Raw genomic sequence first — 16,423 nt, forward strand, 5'->3', positions numbered from 1 at the left:
TTCTTCATCTCTTTCTTTTGTCGCGGTGAGATACTACAAGTTGTAAAGGTTGGTGGTGATGGAAAGAATTATCAAGCAGTCTCCCTCTCGTGGTGCAGTGTCGCTCTCGTGGTGCAGTGTCGCTCTCGTGGTGCAGTGTGTGGAGTGGTACAGTGCGTGTGTTGCTTCTTAAGGTACGTATTGGAATAAACCTTCAAATAAAACCCTAAAATAAAAAACGTAACCTTTAAACGGAGGTGACATCCTTCAACGGATGTCAAAATCCTTCAAGGGATGTCAACATCCGTTTAAGGAAAGAACGGATGTCAACATCCGTTTAAGGAAAAAACGGATGTCGACATCCGTTTTTTCCTTAAACGGATGTTGACATCCGTTTTTTCCATAAACGGATGTTGACATCCGTTCTTTCCATAAACGGATGTTGACATCAGTTCTTTCCTTAAACGGACTCCGAGTTATGTTTTTAATTTTAGGATTTGTTTTATTAGTTTATTCTTTATTTTGAAAATATTTTAATAATTTAATTTAAATGTTTTGATTTATTATTTTTTAATATATTTTTAATGTATTTTAATAATGTAAGGAAAATGAAGAAGAAAGAGACGGATGAAGAGAAGTGAAACGGAGAAGACAAATGGAGTTGTAAAGTAAAACAGAGGACAAATTGTTAAACGGAATTGAGAGATAGAAAGAGGGTGTTGCTCCCTCCACCACCACAGCCTTCTCCCTCTACCTCCCCTTTACTATTTTGCCCCTCAGTAAAATTTTATTTTTAGAATTATTGTTTTTTAATTTTACTCATTTATAACATATTTCACTGATAACCTACGTAGTTCCTTGTATGAGTAAAATATTTTTCTGCAAAGCTCAGTTCCTTGTATGAGTAAAATATTTTTCTGCAAAGCTCAATGATCGTGAAAAGAATTATCAAACAATCTTCCTCTTGCTTTCGGTGCAGTACGTGGTGCAGTGCGTTTGTGGTGTAATGTGCTTGTCGTGGTTCCTCTCCAGGTACGTAGTCATAATCCTTCCAATAATCCTAAACTCTAAACCCTAAACCCTTCCAATAATCCTTCCAATAATCTTTCCAATAATCCTTTAACCCTAAAACGTAAAATGAAAACGAAGCTTAAACGGATGACATCCTTCAACGGATGTCAACATCTGTTTAAGGCAAAACGGATGTCGACATCCGTTTCGCCTTAAACGGATGTTGACATCCGTTTCGCCTTAAACGGATGTTGACATCCGTTGAAGGATGTCATCCGTTTAAGCTTTGTTTTAATTTTATGTTTCTGTTATTATTTTATTAGATATTTTAATATTTTGATTTATTATTTTTGAATATCTTTTTAATGTATTTTAATAATGTATATTTATATTAGTTTATATTTAAATATTAAAATATTAAAATAATAAAATAATAAAAATAAAAAATTTTAACTTTAAGGATATAATTGGAATTAAAGATAATTGGGAAGGTGGAGAGAGAAGGCTGTGGAGGTGGAGGGAGCAACACCCATAGAAAGATTGGGTGCAGGGAGTAAAGTAGGAGAACTAGGTTTGGAATAAATTAAAATAATAAAAATAAAAAAATTTTAATTTGAGGATATAATTGGAATTAAAAACAATTGGGGAGGTGGAGGAAGAAAGGTGTGGTGGTGGAGGAAGCAACACCCAACACTGAGATGTCAGGCCCATTGGTTTAAAACGAAAAAAAGACCGTACCCGATCCAGAACACTAGTAGTATAAAAAAATGTTTCTGTCTAATTAATTCGAATCATGCTCCAAGTAGTAGCCGCTGGGAGAATGACTTCCTCTGAAACCTTGCGAAGTGTTGAAGAAGATGATTCTACAGCTAAGAAAAAACGCGACTTGTTCTACGATGTTTATGGACCCGAAGTAAGTTTTTATATCGTTATTTTCCTTTTCAATGTATCTCGTCTTTCAATTTTTCTTAACTTCTTGTTCAGGAGAAGGTTTTCTTTTCGTTCCTCTCTAGTATGTTGTGTCTGAGCTTTTATAAAGAAAAGAAAAAAAAATTCAAAATGTGGTTTTAGTCACGAGGATGTGCAGTGGCTGTGTTTATTCAATGCTATTTCTTTTTTTTTTTTTCATTTTCTGTTGTTTTTACGAAGTTACGTGGTTTTCTGTGAACAGCTACAGTTATATTGTCCCTTGAAATGATTCCCAAATAAGTTTTTTTTGTTATGGTTGTGCTGTTTCCTTCTTCATGTGATTTTCTGCTGTTGGTGTATGATTAAAAGAAGTTGATTAATCGTTGTGCTTTTGCAGGGCAAGGCAGAGGTTGTTTTCAATTCACCAGAAGATAATTCAGTTCTTGATCTAAAGGTAAGTCTTTGCAACCATTGGTGAATTGAAATTTGAATCAAAAGTAGTCATGACTGAGGTGGTGAAGCAGGATATTCAAGGACTTGTAACTTGGGTGCTTGGGGAAGGATTTATGCCGTCATGGGTTTTTATCAAGGTACTAATTGTCTTTGATTTCAATAATTATTAAAAAAAAATATTTGTAGCTGTTTAGAACTTGTATTCCAAACTGCTTCCGTGGTTGTGGGAACCTTGTGAATTGTATCATGTTAATACTGGGATAGCAAGGTAAACAGCCACTGTGAAGTGACAAACCTAGCACTCGCTGTTCAGATGGACACAGACAAAATGAACCACTGATCAGCACATGGGGGCACCGGCCACATCAGCAGTGGCAAGTCTCAGTTGTTTTGGCAGTCTTGCCTTGGTGTAAAGGGTTGTGGGAAGTAAAATGCAACAATGAAAGAAACATTTGTATATATGAGATAGACAATGGCAAAGGCTGGGTTTTAAATAGTGTGCTATAGTGACACTAAAACATAGCATCGTAATTGAGCAGTTTAGTTTAGTGGTACATATCAGCTGTTGCAGATGGGGTAGCAGCATTATGTGATTCTAAAGAAAGCCCTGTGAACAACATTGGGCTTCTCGGGAGGGCTATTTTAGATTTCAATTTCAAAGAATGAAATCTCCATCTGTAATCGTTGTGAGAATGATAAAGAAGACTTGATTTAGAAGATGTAGGATGTCGTGAATTTTATGTAGCTTTTCCAGAATTTGAGAATATATATATCTATATATATACACACACACACATAAACTATGTTAAAATTTTCAGAATACTACTGGTCACCATGAGACTTAAAACATTGGGCAAAGGAGAGAGAAAGAAAACAAACGAATGAAAACAAAAAAAAAAATGATTTTTCTTTGAGTTTTAAATTTCATTTATTGGAGATTTTCATTGAAAAATTGCAATTATGAATGTGATAACAAAATAAATAAAAATTTATTGTATTTCTGTACTTATTGGTTAGGGTCAAAGTATTTGCTTGAAAGGCTTAGTTTTTAGTTCCTGTGGCCAAACTATATCCTTTGGTATATATGACATGTAAATGCCACTTATAATCACCTAGTAAATCTGGTATATGACCTAATCATATATGGGGGGTATTTCCTCTCCCTTCCTACCGGATTATATTAGTAATGATGGATATAGACAGTGAACATTTGTAACAACAGACTTTCTCTGTTTCACTGGTAGTGATCTGAATTTTCTTTGTTATTTGGCTATATTTTGGGGTAAAATTCATTTGTTTCTCTATGTTGAGCGAGTTATAGTCTATGCAGTTTAGTGGTTCTGCTTAACATTGATTTTCTGGGGCATGTAACAGACTTGGAATGTTTAACACAACTAGTTTTATGTTAGTTTAACAAAAAGATTATTTTTATCAATCTTTATGCTTGCATGTCACTGAATTTGGAAAAGGTTGTTAGACTACCCTAAAGTGCTTTAAGCTAAGAATAAATACATGTTGGCTGATCCTATACATAAAAGAATTAGTTGACCACTCTTGTCAATTTAAAAATAGCTATACTTTTGAATTCTGGATCTTTGTTTTGTACCACATATAACATATTACATTTTATTTCGACAGATCACTAATGTAGCAGTCTCATTACTTGCAGAATAAACCCCTTATTCCCAAAGTGGTTATGCTCTATATGCCAGGCCTAGATGCAGCCTTGTTCTTGTCGCTGTCTAAAATGCTTCACAATTTAAAGAAAATCTGTGGTAAACCAAGGCCTGTGCTGGCTCTTAGGTATGTAGACAATGTTGTATTTACTTGTTTCCTTCTTTCCTTCAAAATGTTCCTCTGCACTTAAACTTTTCTATTTTCTCTCCCTGGCTAGCTGTGTGTCAGATAGTATGCAGACGATAGATGCACTCCTAACATGCAAGATGAAAAGAAAAAGGGATGAGAATAGACCTGCTCTGACATCACATCAAGGTTTTCATTATTCAAACCAATATATACAAATGTCTCCTGTGAGGGAAATAGGTGTTGGATTTGAGGCTCTATAGATAAGTTATTGATTCAAAAGTTCCTGGAGTGACAATTTCCTCAAATGTTATCTTGCTGGAACCTGAAGTCCTCAAATTGTTTGTACTCAGCCCCGTATTTTGCCTGCTAATTAATTCTTAAAATGTTCGGTAACACAGCAAAAGGAAATAGGTTTAATCTGGAATCCTTTCTGCTTAATTATTGTGTACAATTGATGCATATTGACTGATGAGTTGCAAAAGTAAGCTATCAAATCCAAAGGATGGCTTGTCTTTTGGATTGTATATCTGTAATATTTGGGGGGTGGGGAACCAATAAACTTCTTCAATGATGGTTTATGATATTTTCTTATAAAGACTTTAATATTTATGAATTTTCACATGATTATTAGTTATCAAGAATGGAATCACTGCTAAATTAGCAAGGAAAAGTAGGCTCCTTGGCAGTAGGAATTTTTCCGGCTTCTGATATGTGTACTTACACTGCTGATAATATACATACATATATATACACACACACACACACATATATATATATATGTGTGTGTGTGTGTGTGTGTGTGTGTGTGTGTACTTAGACCACCTATATATGTTTTGTAACTTGTCATGGTTCACTCTCAATTGTGACTAAGTTTGTGAGATTTCATTTATCTTAATTTTGAATTCATTTTAAGATTATTATTCTATAAATTAAACGAAAAAGGTTTTGAATGACAATTCAAATTAAACCCTATAGTGTGTTGTTTTTCCACTTGGAGCAACTTTATTTGAACTGTTCTTTATGGCACAAACATTAATGCATTGCTATCGCTATAAATTAAATTGCTTTATGAAATGTGAAATCTTGATGCAGAAGAAGGTTCTCATGATACAGACAGTCTAACATTTACTGAGCTTACGAAAGACATACCTTTCCCTGTTACATACTATACACTAACTGAGAAAGAGCTAGAAGAGAATGGATATTCTCTTAATCAACCAGGTGAAATTTACTCTGCTAGTGATTATATATGTGAATCTTTATGAAGTTGTTCTTACTGGGCAAATTTTTTATCTGCCCGGTTGATTACAGGTTTTCTTTCTACTTTGCCTGCACCTCCAGGATCTCCTTTTCATGAGATGTTGGCACTAGATTGTGAGATGGTATGTTAATCAATACCAGATTAATTTAAAGCTAACCTTTTATTACTGAGAAAATGAAGTTTTGGATGATGATGATAAACTTGTCCAAATTGTTTCAATTCCTAGAACTAATTCATTTAACATGTGGTACTTGAACTGCACGTTATTCCAGCATAGCTTAAAATTATACTGACAGTCGTTTAATTGGAATGCATGGCCAAAAACTTCATTCTATATTGAGACAAATGAAAATAGTTATACCCTTTTTTATGTATATCCTTGACATATAAAATTTTGATCAATCTATTTTTTACCATTTGCTTAGTGCATAACAAATGAAGGTTTTGAGCTGACAAGAATTACTCTAGTGGACATCAAAGGACAGGTATTCACTGATTTTTTTTTCGAACTATTTGTTTGTGAAGAAAATGCATCTATCACTGTTTTTAAGAGGAATGGTCATTATTTTTAAAATTTCAATAAATATTTATCAATATTCTCATTTTTCATATCTTGTGCTTGCTTCATTCAGAATAACTGTTTCTATATTATTCGTAGAGGAGCAGCAATTTCCCTTAAATAGAAAACAAAGTCTTAATAACTGAAAATCCTAATTTATGATGGATATAATCTATCCCTACAATTGAGCAATAAATATAAAATATTATGTCAGTCTATTAATCCTCTTAATTATGGGATGTAATTAAATCTCCTAATTGTGTAACTAAAACCAAACAAGGAAATATTAACTACAGCATAATTCATGGGTTTCTGACTGTTACTATGTATCTATTTCCATTGAGATGTATACAAATTACCATGTCCTTCCCTTCATGAAGCGTGTTGTTCTTGGAAGTAGTTATAAATCTCATTCTTGGGCGCAGTGATTGCCTCAAGACTGCTATAGTGGGATAGTACATGGCATGATGACCACTATTTTGAAGGACTACAAATACAATTAAACAATTTAACAGAACACATAAGTGCTCAGAAGTAGAAAAATTAGGTAAACAATATTATAATTAATATTCAAAACTCATAAGCTAGAGCTTAGTACATGAGGGACATGAAAATCAAGGAACATACGAAGAATCAACATAGAGACCAACGTGGAGACACATTATATCCTGTCTGAAAATAAAAATAATAAAACACCTGCCACTCTGAACTTGATATGGAAAGAAACAAAGATGCTATATAAAATTTGGGATTGGCCTGAAATGATACTTGAGTGAACGTTCAGTGGCAGATATGGAGGTCGGCCATAGCCAAGTGTCTGGGTTGTAACACTCAAATACTAGCCAAGTATGAAAGGTGTTATCCTGAATCAGATGTCAAACACGGGTATACAAAAAAACACCCCAAGAAAAACTAGAATGGTGAAAAAATTTGAATGAGTAAATAGTAGATTTGTTCTTGTGTTGTGAAAGAATAGCAGCTATAAAGTCTGCGATTTCCATGGTAGCAGCCACAAATTTTCGGCTGTGATTCCTCTCCTTCGAAATAGGTTGACTGTAAATAAGTAGCTTCACAAAGGTGTTCCCAATGCTCTTCTGCAGCAATGGCATTATAGTATGCAGTAGATAAATAGAAAGTTGTTTCCTTAGAATGCTTCATGACAAAACTCTTTATGCTATGCTGGATGTAATTGCATTTTTAACAATTCTATATTCTTTTGGCCAAATAGAAAAGAGCCTAGCTTTTTAATTGTTATTGAAGCTACCTATATATATGTCTGTAAAAGACTAAATCCTATTGGTTAGAGATTCTGTTTTGCTTGTCTTTTATTCTGTTTCGTTTACAATCTTTAAGAAATTGAAGTAAGCAAGTTATATATTGAGACTCAGTCATTTCTTTAAAATTGGGAACATTTAGTTGCATAGTGATGGCTTAATTTCTAAGATATATCTTTTCAGGTTTTGATAGATAGATTGGTTAAACCGTCAAATGCTATCATTGACTACAACACAAGGTAAGTTGTTTCAATATCAGTCAATTTGCCTGAATAAGCTCACTATTTAATATTGGATATTAAAAATGCTATTGCTTAATAAATTCATGAGTTGATCTAATCAACATCCATATTATAATTTGAGTCCCTATTTTTCAATTTGAGGATATCTCTCAATATATTTTTCCACATGCCACATGGTTTCATCATTGTTTAGCAGTTTGTTATATAGTGTTAGATGTTAAGATGTGTGTTTCTGTTATTTGAGCTTAGTCTATTATGTATTAAGGGCATTGGCCCATATCTTACAATATAAATAAATTACCCTATGTGTATGCAACACACACAAGGGATATTCTCTCCCAATCTTCTCTATTTCTCATATGGTATCTAGAGCACAGGAATAGTTCCAGTCAACTCCACGGTCTCCGGCACCTCTCACTGCCGCTGTCGCTGCCGCCGTCGCTGTCGCCGCCGCTGTCGCCGCTGCCGCCGCCGCCGCCGCCGCCGGAGTTCCGGAATCGACCGGCGACCACACCATCGGAATCGTCTCGGCCGGGCGACCACCGTCGTACGAAGATCGCGGCGAACGGACCTCCCACGCGCCGCCGCAAGAGTCGCCGCTGCCGCCGCTGCCGCCGCGCGTCGCCGGAGCTTTCCGCCGCCGATCAGCACCGCCGTGATCGCCTCCTCGCCCTCTTTCTGGATCTGTGGTCGTTGCGTCAATCGGAGCACTTTGAATTTTTAGGGTTTCTCCTTCCCTATGGCGTCTTCCTCGTCTACAAACACCTCTATTGGTGGCTCATCTTCTGATCCTTCAATATATACCAATTATGTGAATGTACACTTGTCCATTGACAAGTTAGATGGCACAAATTATGCAACATGGGCGTCCGACATCAAACTTTGGTTGAAGAGTCAAGGGTACTTAGATCATCTTACTCAAAATGTGACTACTGCTCCCATAGATGACACTTCCCGCTGGATGAAAATTGATGCTCAGTTGTGCATTGTTATAAAGTCCACCATTCACTCCTCACTGAAACAAATGTTTCGATCCTATGAAACATGTTCAGAAGTATGGGCACAAGCGAAGTTGTTATACACCAATGACACTCAGCGTCTTTATGGTGTTTGTCAGGACCTATTAACTGTTATTGGTCCGCGCAATCCTGGTCCTATGGCAGAATATTTGGGTAAAATTCATGCCCTTCTTCATGACTTTAATGATATATTACCTCCTGCTTCCACTCCTGCTGAAGAATTGGAACAACGATCAAAGTTCTTCATGTTGTTGGCATTATACGGACTCTCTGATGATGTTTCTCATGTCCGTGATCAGATTTTGGGTTCTCCTGTCATACCCAACTTTACTTCTACTTGTTCTGCTCTTTTGCGTATACCGAGCAAACCAGTCACTGAGACATCCCCTCATACTGATGATTCCTCTGTTATGGCTGCTCAACGTGATGATCGAAGTCGGTCTCGCAAGCCAAGTAAAGGACGTCCAAAATGTGACCATTGTGGCAAGTTAGGCCACAAAATTGATAGATGTTATGCTCTCCATGGACGTCCTCCTCGACCTGTAGCAATGGCAAATTCTGATCCACCTCCCCGATCACCGTCTGCAGACCATCCTACTTCATCTAATATCGTAGACAAACCTGCAATCTTTAACGAATTTCTCAAATGGTATGAGGATCATCAGCACTCTGGTTCCACTACATCTGCATCTGTTGCACGTACAGGTACACCTTTTGTTGGTCTAACTCACTCCCTTGGACCTTGGGTCCTTGACTCAGGCGCCACCGATCATATTACTGGTAACAAGTCCTTGTTTTCTTCCTTGTCATGTCCGAATAATTTACCCTCAGTAACAATGGCTGATGGGTCTAGAGTCTCATCTCATGGTATTGGTACTGTTAATATTTTTCCATCCATATCCATTGATCATGTACTTTATGTCCCTGGGTCTCCCTTCAACTTATTGTCCATTAGTCGTTTAACTCGTACTCTTAATTGTGTTATTTCATTTACTAAAGATTCTGTTTGGTTGCAGGACCGGAGTTCGAAACACATGATTGGCACAGGATGTGAGTCTCATGGCCTTTATCATCTCCGCCCTTCTCCACATGTTGGCGTTGTCATGGAGTCACCATCCCTTCTTCATGCTCAGTTCGGTCATCCCAGTCTTGCCAAACTACAACAACTTGTCCCGAGGTTGTCCACATTATCAAGTTTGTCGTGTGAGTCTTGTCAGTTAGGGAAGCATATTCGTAGTTCCTTTCCTCGTAGTGTCTCACAACGGGCGTCGTCTCCTTTTTCATTGGTTCATTCTGACATTTGGGGATCTAGTCGTGTTAAGTCCATTTTAGGTTTTCAGTATTTTGTTACCTTTATTGATGACTATTCCAGATGTACTTGGTTGTTTTTAATGAAGAATCGTTCTGAGTTGTTTTCTATTTTTCAATCTTTTTTCAATGAAATAAAAACACAATTTGGGGTTTCTATTCGAAATTTACGAAGTGATAATGGCCGTGAATACCTTTCTCAACCGCTTAAACAGTTTATGGCTTCTCATGGCATTCTTCACCAAACCTCATGTGCTTATACCCCTCAACAAAATGGGGTGGCTGAGCGCAAGAATAGACACCTTATTGAAACAACTCGTACACTTCTTATTCATGGTCAAGTACCCTCCCGTTTTTGGGGTGATGCAGTTCTCACAGCATGTTATCTTATCAACCGCATGCCATCTTCCGTCCTAGATAACAAAATCCCTCATTCTATCTTATTTCCTCAAGACCCTCTGCATCCATTACCTCTTCGAGTTTTTGGGTCTACATGTTTTGTTCATGATTTTAGTCCTGGTCTTGATAAGTTATCTCCTAGGTCTCACAAATGTGTCTTCTTAGGATTTCCACGGTCACAAAAGGGCTATAAGTGTTTTTCCCCTTCCCTCAATCGTCATTTTATCTCTGCTGATGTCACTTTTGATGAGTCTTCTTTTTACTTTTCACATCTATCTTCTAGTTCTGTACCTCTCCCTGTTACTGTTGATATTCCTCTTATATGTGATCCTCCTGGTGATGCTCCACCCATTTTGTCTTCTCCTTCTTTAGACTCTCCTTCACCACAGGATCATCCTTCACCTCCACCCCTTCAGGTTTATAGTCGCCGTAATCGTCTCCCTCATGACTCACTTCCGGTGCCGCCTCATGTGTCTCCTCCGGCTCCAGCAACTGAGTCTGACTTGCCTATTGCCCTCCGTAAAGGTATACGCTCTACCCGTAACCCTTCACCCCATTATACTGTTCTTAATTACAACAGATTATCTCCATCTTTTTATACTTGTCTCTCATCCATTTCTTCTGTGTCAATTCCCAAATCTGTGAGTGATGCCTTAACTCATCCTGGTTGGCGTCAAGCTATGATGGATGAATTAAGTGCTTTACAGGAAAGTGGAACTTGGGAGCTGGTCCAATTACCATCTGGAAAGTCTGTTGTTGGTTGCAGGTGGGTGTATGCTATCAAGGTTGGTCCTGATGGCACGATTGATCGTCTGAAAGCTCGACTGGTTGCCAAAGGCTACACACAGATTTTTGGTTTGGATTATGGTGATACTTTTTCTCCAGTGGCAAAAATGACCTCTGTTCGCCTCTTCATTGCCATGGCCGCTCTTCGCCAATGGCCTCTTTACCAACTTGATGTCAAAAATGCTTTCCTCAATGGTGATTTGCATGAAGAAATTTATATGGAGCAACCGCCTGGCTTTGTTGCTCAGGGGGAGTCATCTGGATTGGTATGTCGTCTTCGCAAATCCTTATATGGCCTAAAACAGTCTCCTCGGGCTTGGTTTGGTAAATTCAGTTGTGTTGTTCAACAATTTGGTATGTCTCGCAGTGAAGCGGATCATTCAGTGTTCTATCGCCACTCGAGTGCTGGATGTATCTACTTAATAGTGTATGTTGATGATATTGTTCTCACAGGAAGCGACTATCTTGGCATCTCTCAGATGAAACAACACCTTTGTCATCATTTTCAAACCAAAGATCTTGGCAAACTCCGGTACTTTTTGGGTATTGAAGTAGCACAATCCAATGATGGTATTGTCATATCTCAGAGGAAGTATGCGTTAGACATCTTGGAGGAAACAGGGTTAATGAACTGTAAATCTGTTGAGACACCTATGGACCCTAACATCAAACTCCTACCAAATCAGGGGGAGCCTTTCTCAGATCCTGAACAGTACAGAAGACTAGTTGGTAAATTAAACTATCTTACTGTTACGCGTCTTGACATTTCTTTCGCAGTTAGTGTGGTGAGTCAATTTCTAAACTCCCCATGTGAAGACCATTGGGATGCAGTTGTTCGCATACTGAAGTATATTAAAAGATCACCTGGAAAAGGTTTGCTATATGGCCCTAACAACGATACAAAAATTGTTTGTTATTCAGATGCTGATTGGGCTGGTTCCCCTTCTGATAGGAGGTCTACTTCTGGATATTGTGTCTCTATTGGTAGCAACCTGATATCTTGGAAAAGTAAGAAGCAAAGTGTTGTGGCAAGGTCTAGTGCAGAAGCAGAATATAGAGCTATGGCATCAGCTACTTGCGAGCTTGTGTGGCTTAAACAATTGCTTAGTGAATTGAAATTTGGAGATGTCACTCACATGATACTTATATGTGATAATCAAGCTGCTCTCCATATTAGCTCTAACCCTGTCTTCCATGAGAGAACCAAACACATTGAAGTTGATTGTCATTTCATTCGAGAAAAAATCATATCCGGAGATATCAAGACTGAGTTTGTTAACTCAAGCAACCAGTTGGCAGACATATTCACTAAGTCCTTACGAGGACCTAGAATTGATTATCTTTGTAACAAGCTTGGAACATATGATTTATATGCTCCAGCTTGAGGGGGAGTGTTAGATGTTAAGATGTGTGTTTCTGTTATTTGGGCTTAGTCTATTATGTATTAAGGGCATTGGCCCATATCTTACAATATAAATAAATTACCCTATGTGTATGCAACACACACAAGGGATATTCTCTCCCAATCTTCTCTATTTCTCATATATAGTAAAAAAAAAGTTCTTGAATTATTAATTTTTTCCAAATGTTCATTTTCCATCAAGACATTTCCTCTCAATTCCCAGCTTTAATTGCATTTAAATTCATCTTTTTAAATTAAAATTTTTATTTTCATCTTAAATCTCAAATACATATGATCTCAAATAACATTTTTTTTCATTTTTTTACAATTTGCTTGACCGGTAGTTTTTTTTTTCTTTTTAAATTTTTTACATGAATTATACATATTTCTTATTAGTTAAAATGATTTTTTTTTTCACATTTGTAAGTTCTACAAACATTAGAAGTTACCCATACAGCCATGCATTAGTTCAAAGTTCTAATGCTCTCACCTATGAAAACTATGGGTAATCCAGGTAGCGGGTGGATTATCTATATGTGTAACATTTCTCTTTTTCTTTTTTCCCTTCTGATGGGAGTAATTGTGTGCTTTGATTCTCATTTCCTTTGTAAAATCTTTTCACAAGGGCACTGTTTAGTTTATAGGAGAGGAGAAAAGGTAGTCATTTTATTGTTTGGTTAGCAGTGATAGGGTAGGGTTTTTAAAAGTTAGTCTACCTTTGTACCCTTAACATTTAAATTTCGAAACATTATTAGTGGTATTTCAGTCATTATACTTAAAATGCTTTAAATCTCCCCCAAATCCCCTGTATATAAGGGGAGAAAATATTAAATGAGGAAGGATTTTGTTCCCTTCCCTTCTTTAAAATTGAACCGAACAGCAAAAATTTATAAAAATCCCTCCCTCCTCTTCCTTTCAGTTCCCTCCAATCGAACATTGTTATTGCAAAGTTGGCTTGGGGGTATGGTTTCCATCTTATATGGGATTGACTTTTCTTTTATGAAAATGAATAGATTAAATGGATGTTGTTAGGTATCCTAATGATCCTGGGAAAATACTGAGAACATATCAGAGTATTGTCAACTTTCTAGTGCTTGAAACCCTTGAATAGATTTAGAGTATTATATGTTGTTGTTTGGTATTGGTGGGATACTCTTATCTTCTGCAATTAAAATGAAGCTGTACAAAACCAGAAAATAAGTTTAAATCTAAAAAATCAAAGTTGAAATTGTTCAGTATGATCTATTTTTCTTCATTGGATTTGAAACAAAATTGTCCGCATCAACTAAAAGTTATGTTGTGCAGATTTAGTGGAATAACGCCTGAAATGTTAGATGGGGTGACAACAAGTCTGAGAGACATTCAGGTTCTATTACTTTAGTTGTCTTGGTTTTGGTCTTTTGTCTTATTTCAGCTAATAGGCTCAAACTTCTGGTGCTGTGCTGAACCATTTAAGTTGAAACTATTTGTTTTGCTGATTTAGTTTGATTTGCTTCACATTTTCAGGAACTGTTCCTAAAGTTTGTTTACGAGGAGACTATCCTTGTTGGGCATTCTCTGGAAAATGATTTATTAGCATTGAAGATATCCCATGATGTGATCATAGACACGGCAGTGTTGTACAGACACCCCCGGGGAACATCTCATAAAAAAGCTCTACGGTTTCTTGCTAAGAAATTTCTAGCAAGGGAGATACAACAATCAACGAATGGACATGACAGCATCGAAGATGCTAGAGCTACCCTGGAATTGGCACTATTGAAGATAAGAAATGGCAAGTAGTTCTTCTTCATGCATTATTGCTGATGCTGCAATCTCTATGTTGGAAGTTTTGAATGCATTTGTAGTTTAAATACATTTCCAGTTTCTGTATATAATCTGTAAAAGCAGATGATTTGCTTCACGTGTAGAGCTGTTACCCTTTTACGTGAGTGTGTAGGGTGCAGCCGTCATACCAGCAACGTCATAATAATATGTATATAGTAATTTGGCAAGAACAAATGTGGAGGGGATGGGAAACATAGAAAACTATACTTCAGTGTGAAATAATGAAATTTTCTTTCAGCAAGCTTTTGGTTTGCCATATTGTTTTTAACGTTACTACTGTCACCCTCTTGAAACAGGGCCTGACTTTGGTTCCCCTCCATCCTTTACAAGGAAAAAGTTCCTTTCTATTCTGAGTGAGTCTGGCAAAACTTCGTCATTGATTGATGATATATCCATAGTAAAACGGTATGCCTCTGAGTCCTCTAATGCAATTCCAGTGATCTCTGATGATGAAGCACTTGCAAAGACCAAGAAGGAGGTACTTGTCATAAGCTGGTTATATTTCCTTGTTTTTTCCCTTCCCTTTAACATTTAATGACTACTTTATGCCTTGATTTTTTTGTTTTAGGTGAAGAATGACAAGGTACATTTTATCTGGACACAGTTTTCGGAGCTACACTCATACCTGAAGAAGCAAGCTGAAGATTCTGATAGTTTGAATGAAAGACTTGCCGAGATGATGGCATTACAAACGTGCCAGAACAATTCTGCTAAACAGAAAGGCTTCAAGTTGAAAGCACCTGCTGAACTGAAGGAAATTATGGCTCGCATGGATGCTAGAATTTATAATCTCTACTTGTCTTTACCCACAAATGGTATGATGATAATTTTTACTGGTCACGGAGACACTGCTATTGTCCGCAGGTAGACATGCTTACCTTATTCTATTCCAAGTATTTTATCTTTTGTATTTGTTTTAATTTCTATGCACTGACCACCTAACAATAATGTTGGAATAAATTAATATATGACTCTTGAATGATGCATTTTTTCGTACGAGTCCTCAATCCTCGTACATAATTTGCATAAAAGTTTCCATTTGTCCAAATCTTGACCCACCACACCCCTTTTGAAGGTTGAGGAGAATGCTTGCAGAGCAGAATGAAAGTAATTTATGCCGTGAGAAGATTGTAGAAACTTTGGCAGAATTTCAGGCCCAAGCAGAAGTAGCATTGTGTTTTGTAGGCGTAAAGCATTGAGTATTTTTGATTGTGAACGTTGTAAATATAGTGGCAGAGGCCTTAGAGTAGTCATACGTGTATAATATGAATATGCCCCAAATGTATTGAATTCAATAGTTCTACATCCGTTAAAGTTACTTAGTCATTATTTATTCTTGTTCTCATATGCATTCTTAGATACAGTATTTCTTAGTTTTGAAGTTTGAATGAACAGTTCAGTTAATCACTAGATTTTTAAATTTTTTTAAAAGAATTTTATAGAATTGAACTTTTAAACTTGTTAGAGTGTTCACATTTTGACATTTTTACTTTAATAACTATTTGTTGGAAATATTTCGGTTTTTTGCTCTGAATATCCATGCAAGGTTGGAATAGTACTGAAATTATTTTCATTTAATAGTTGAAAAAGTAAGTAAAGAATAATTTGCTTAAATAAAAGTTGAAAAATAATAATTAGAAATTGTATGCAAGAGTTATCCAAATAAAAAAGCAAAAGTAGTCCTTATTTGTAGATTTATGTTGTTTATTAAACAATTTTTATATGACAGCATGTTATTATGTTTTAATTGATTTATAAAATTATACATTAAAATATACCATAAGAAAATAATTTATTATCGTAAGTTAAATTAATGATGAAATAGTACCTTTTATAAATTTAAATTATACTGGTATTTAAAACTGCGTAAGTTTTTTTTTAAGTTTAAAAGTTATACCTTATATGTTTTAATTGATTTATAAAATTGTACACAAAAATATGCTATAAAATAAATAAAAAATTATTAATGTAAGTTAAAATTAATCATAAAATAGTACTTTTTATAAATTTAAATTATACCACTATTTAAAAGTGCAGTATACAAACTTAATGTAGTTCAAAGTTTTTCGTGCAAGAAAGTTTTTCAAAAGTTGTCTGTAAAAAAGGATTTTTGGATTTGAATATTATTAAGTTTTCTTTTTAAAGTTTAAAAAGGTTATAAAATTGTATATTTAAATGCATGGTTAAA

The 16,423-nt window shown here is 36.0% G+C and overlaps 1 protein-coding gene across 4 annotated transcripts; it reads left to right on the forward strand.

The window, feature by feature from the left end:
- Positions 1–1,768: 1,768 nt before the first annotated feature.
- On the forward strand, positions 1,769–15,580 carry LOC124821133 (Polynucleotidyl transferase, ribonuclease H-like superfamily protein). 4 transcript variants are annotated; one of them, XM_047292979.2, is made up of 14 exons: positions 1,769–1,903; positions 2,297–2,353; positions 2,424–2,489; positions 4,022–4,155; positions 4,247–4,344; positions 5,251–5,379; positions 5,470–5,540; positions 5,845–5,904; positions 7,436–7,491; positions 13,714–13,774; positions 13,915–14,182; positions 14,532–14,713; positions 14,804–15,099; positions 15,311–15,580. In XM_047292979.2, the coding sequence occupies exons 1-14, from the start codon at positions 1,784–1,786 to the stop codon at positions 15,432–15,434; spliced, it is 1,722 nt and encodes a 573-aa protein (XP_047148935.1). In that variant the 5' UTR covers positions 1,769–1,783; the 3' UTR covers positions 15,435–15,580. The 4 variants fall into 4 exon arrangements, with proteins under 4 accessions (XP_047148935.1, XP_087957527.1, XP_087957522.1 ...); XM_088101401.1 differs by having other exon boundaries at positions 1,844–1,903; positions 2,434–2,489; XM_088101396.1 differs by lacking the exons at positions 1,769–1,903; positions 2,297–2,353; positions 2,424–2,489; ... (7 more) ...; positions 14,804–15,099; positions 15,311–15,580 and adding an exon at positions 9,530–12,532 and having other exon boundaries at positions 5,855–5,904.
- Positions 15,581–16,423: the final 843 nt, after the last annotated feature.

This window comes from Vigna umbellata, chromosome 1 (assembly GCF_029865625.1).
Source record: "Vigna umbellata cultivar VRB3 chromosome 1, Vumbellata_1.0, whole genome shotgun sequence".
NCBI lineage: Eukaryota > Viridiplantae > Streptophyta > Magnoliopsida > Fabales > Fabaceae > Vigna > Vigna umbellata.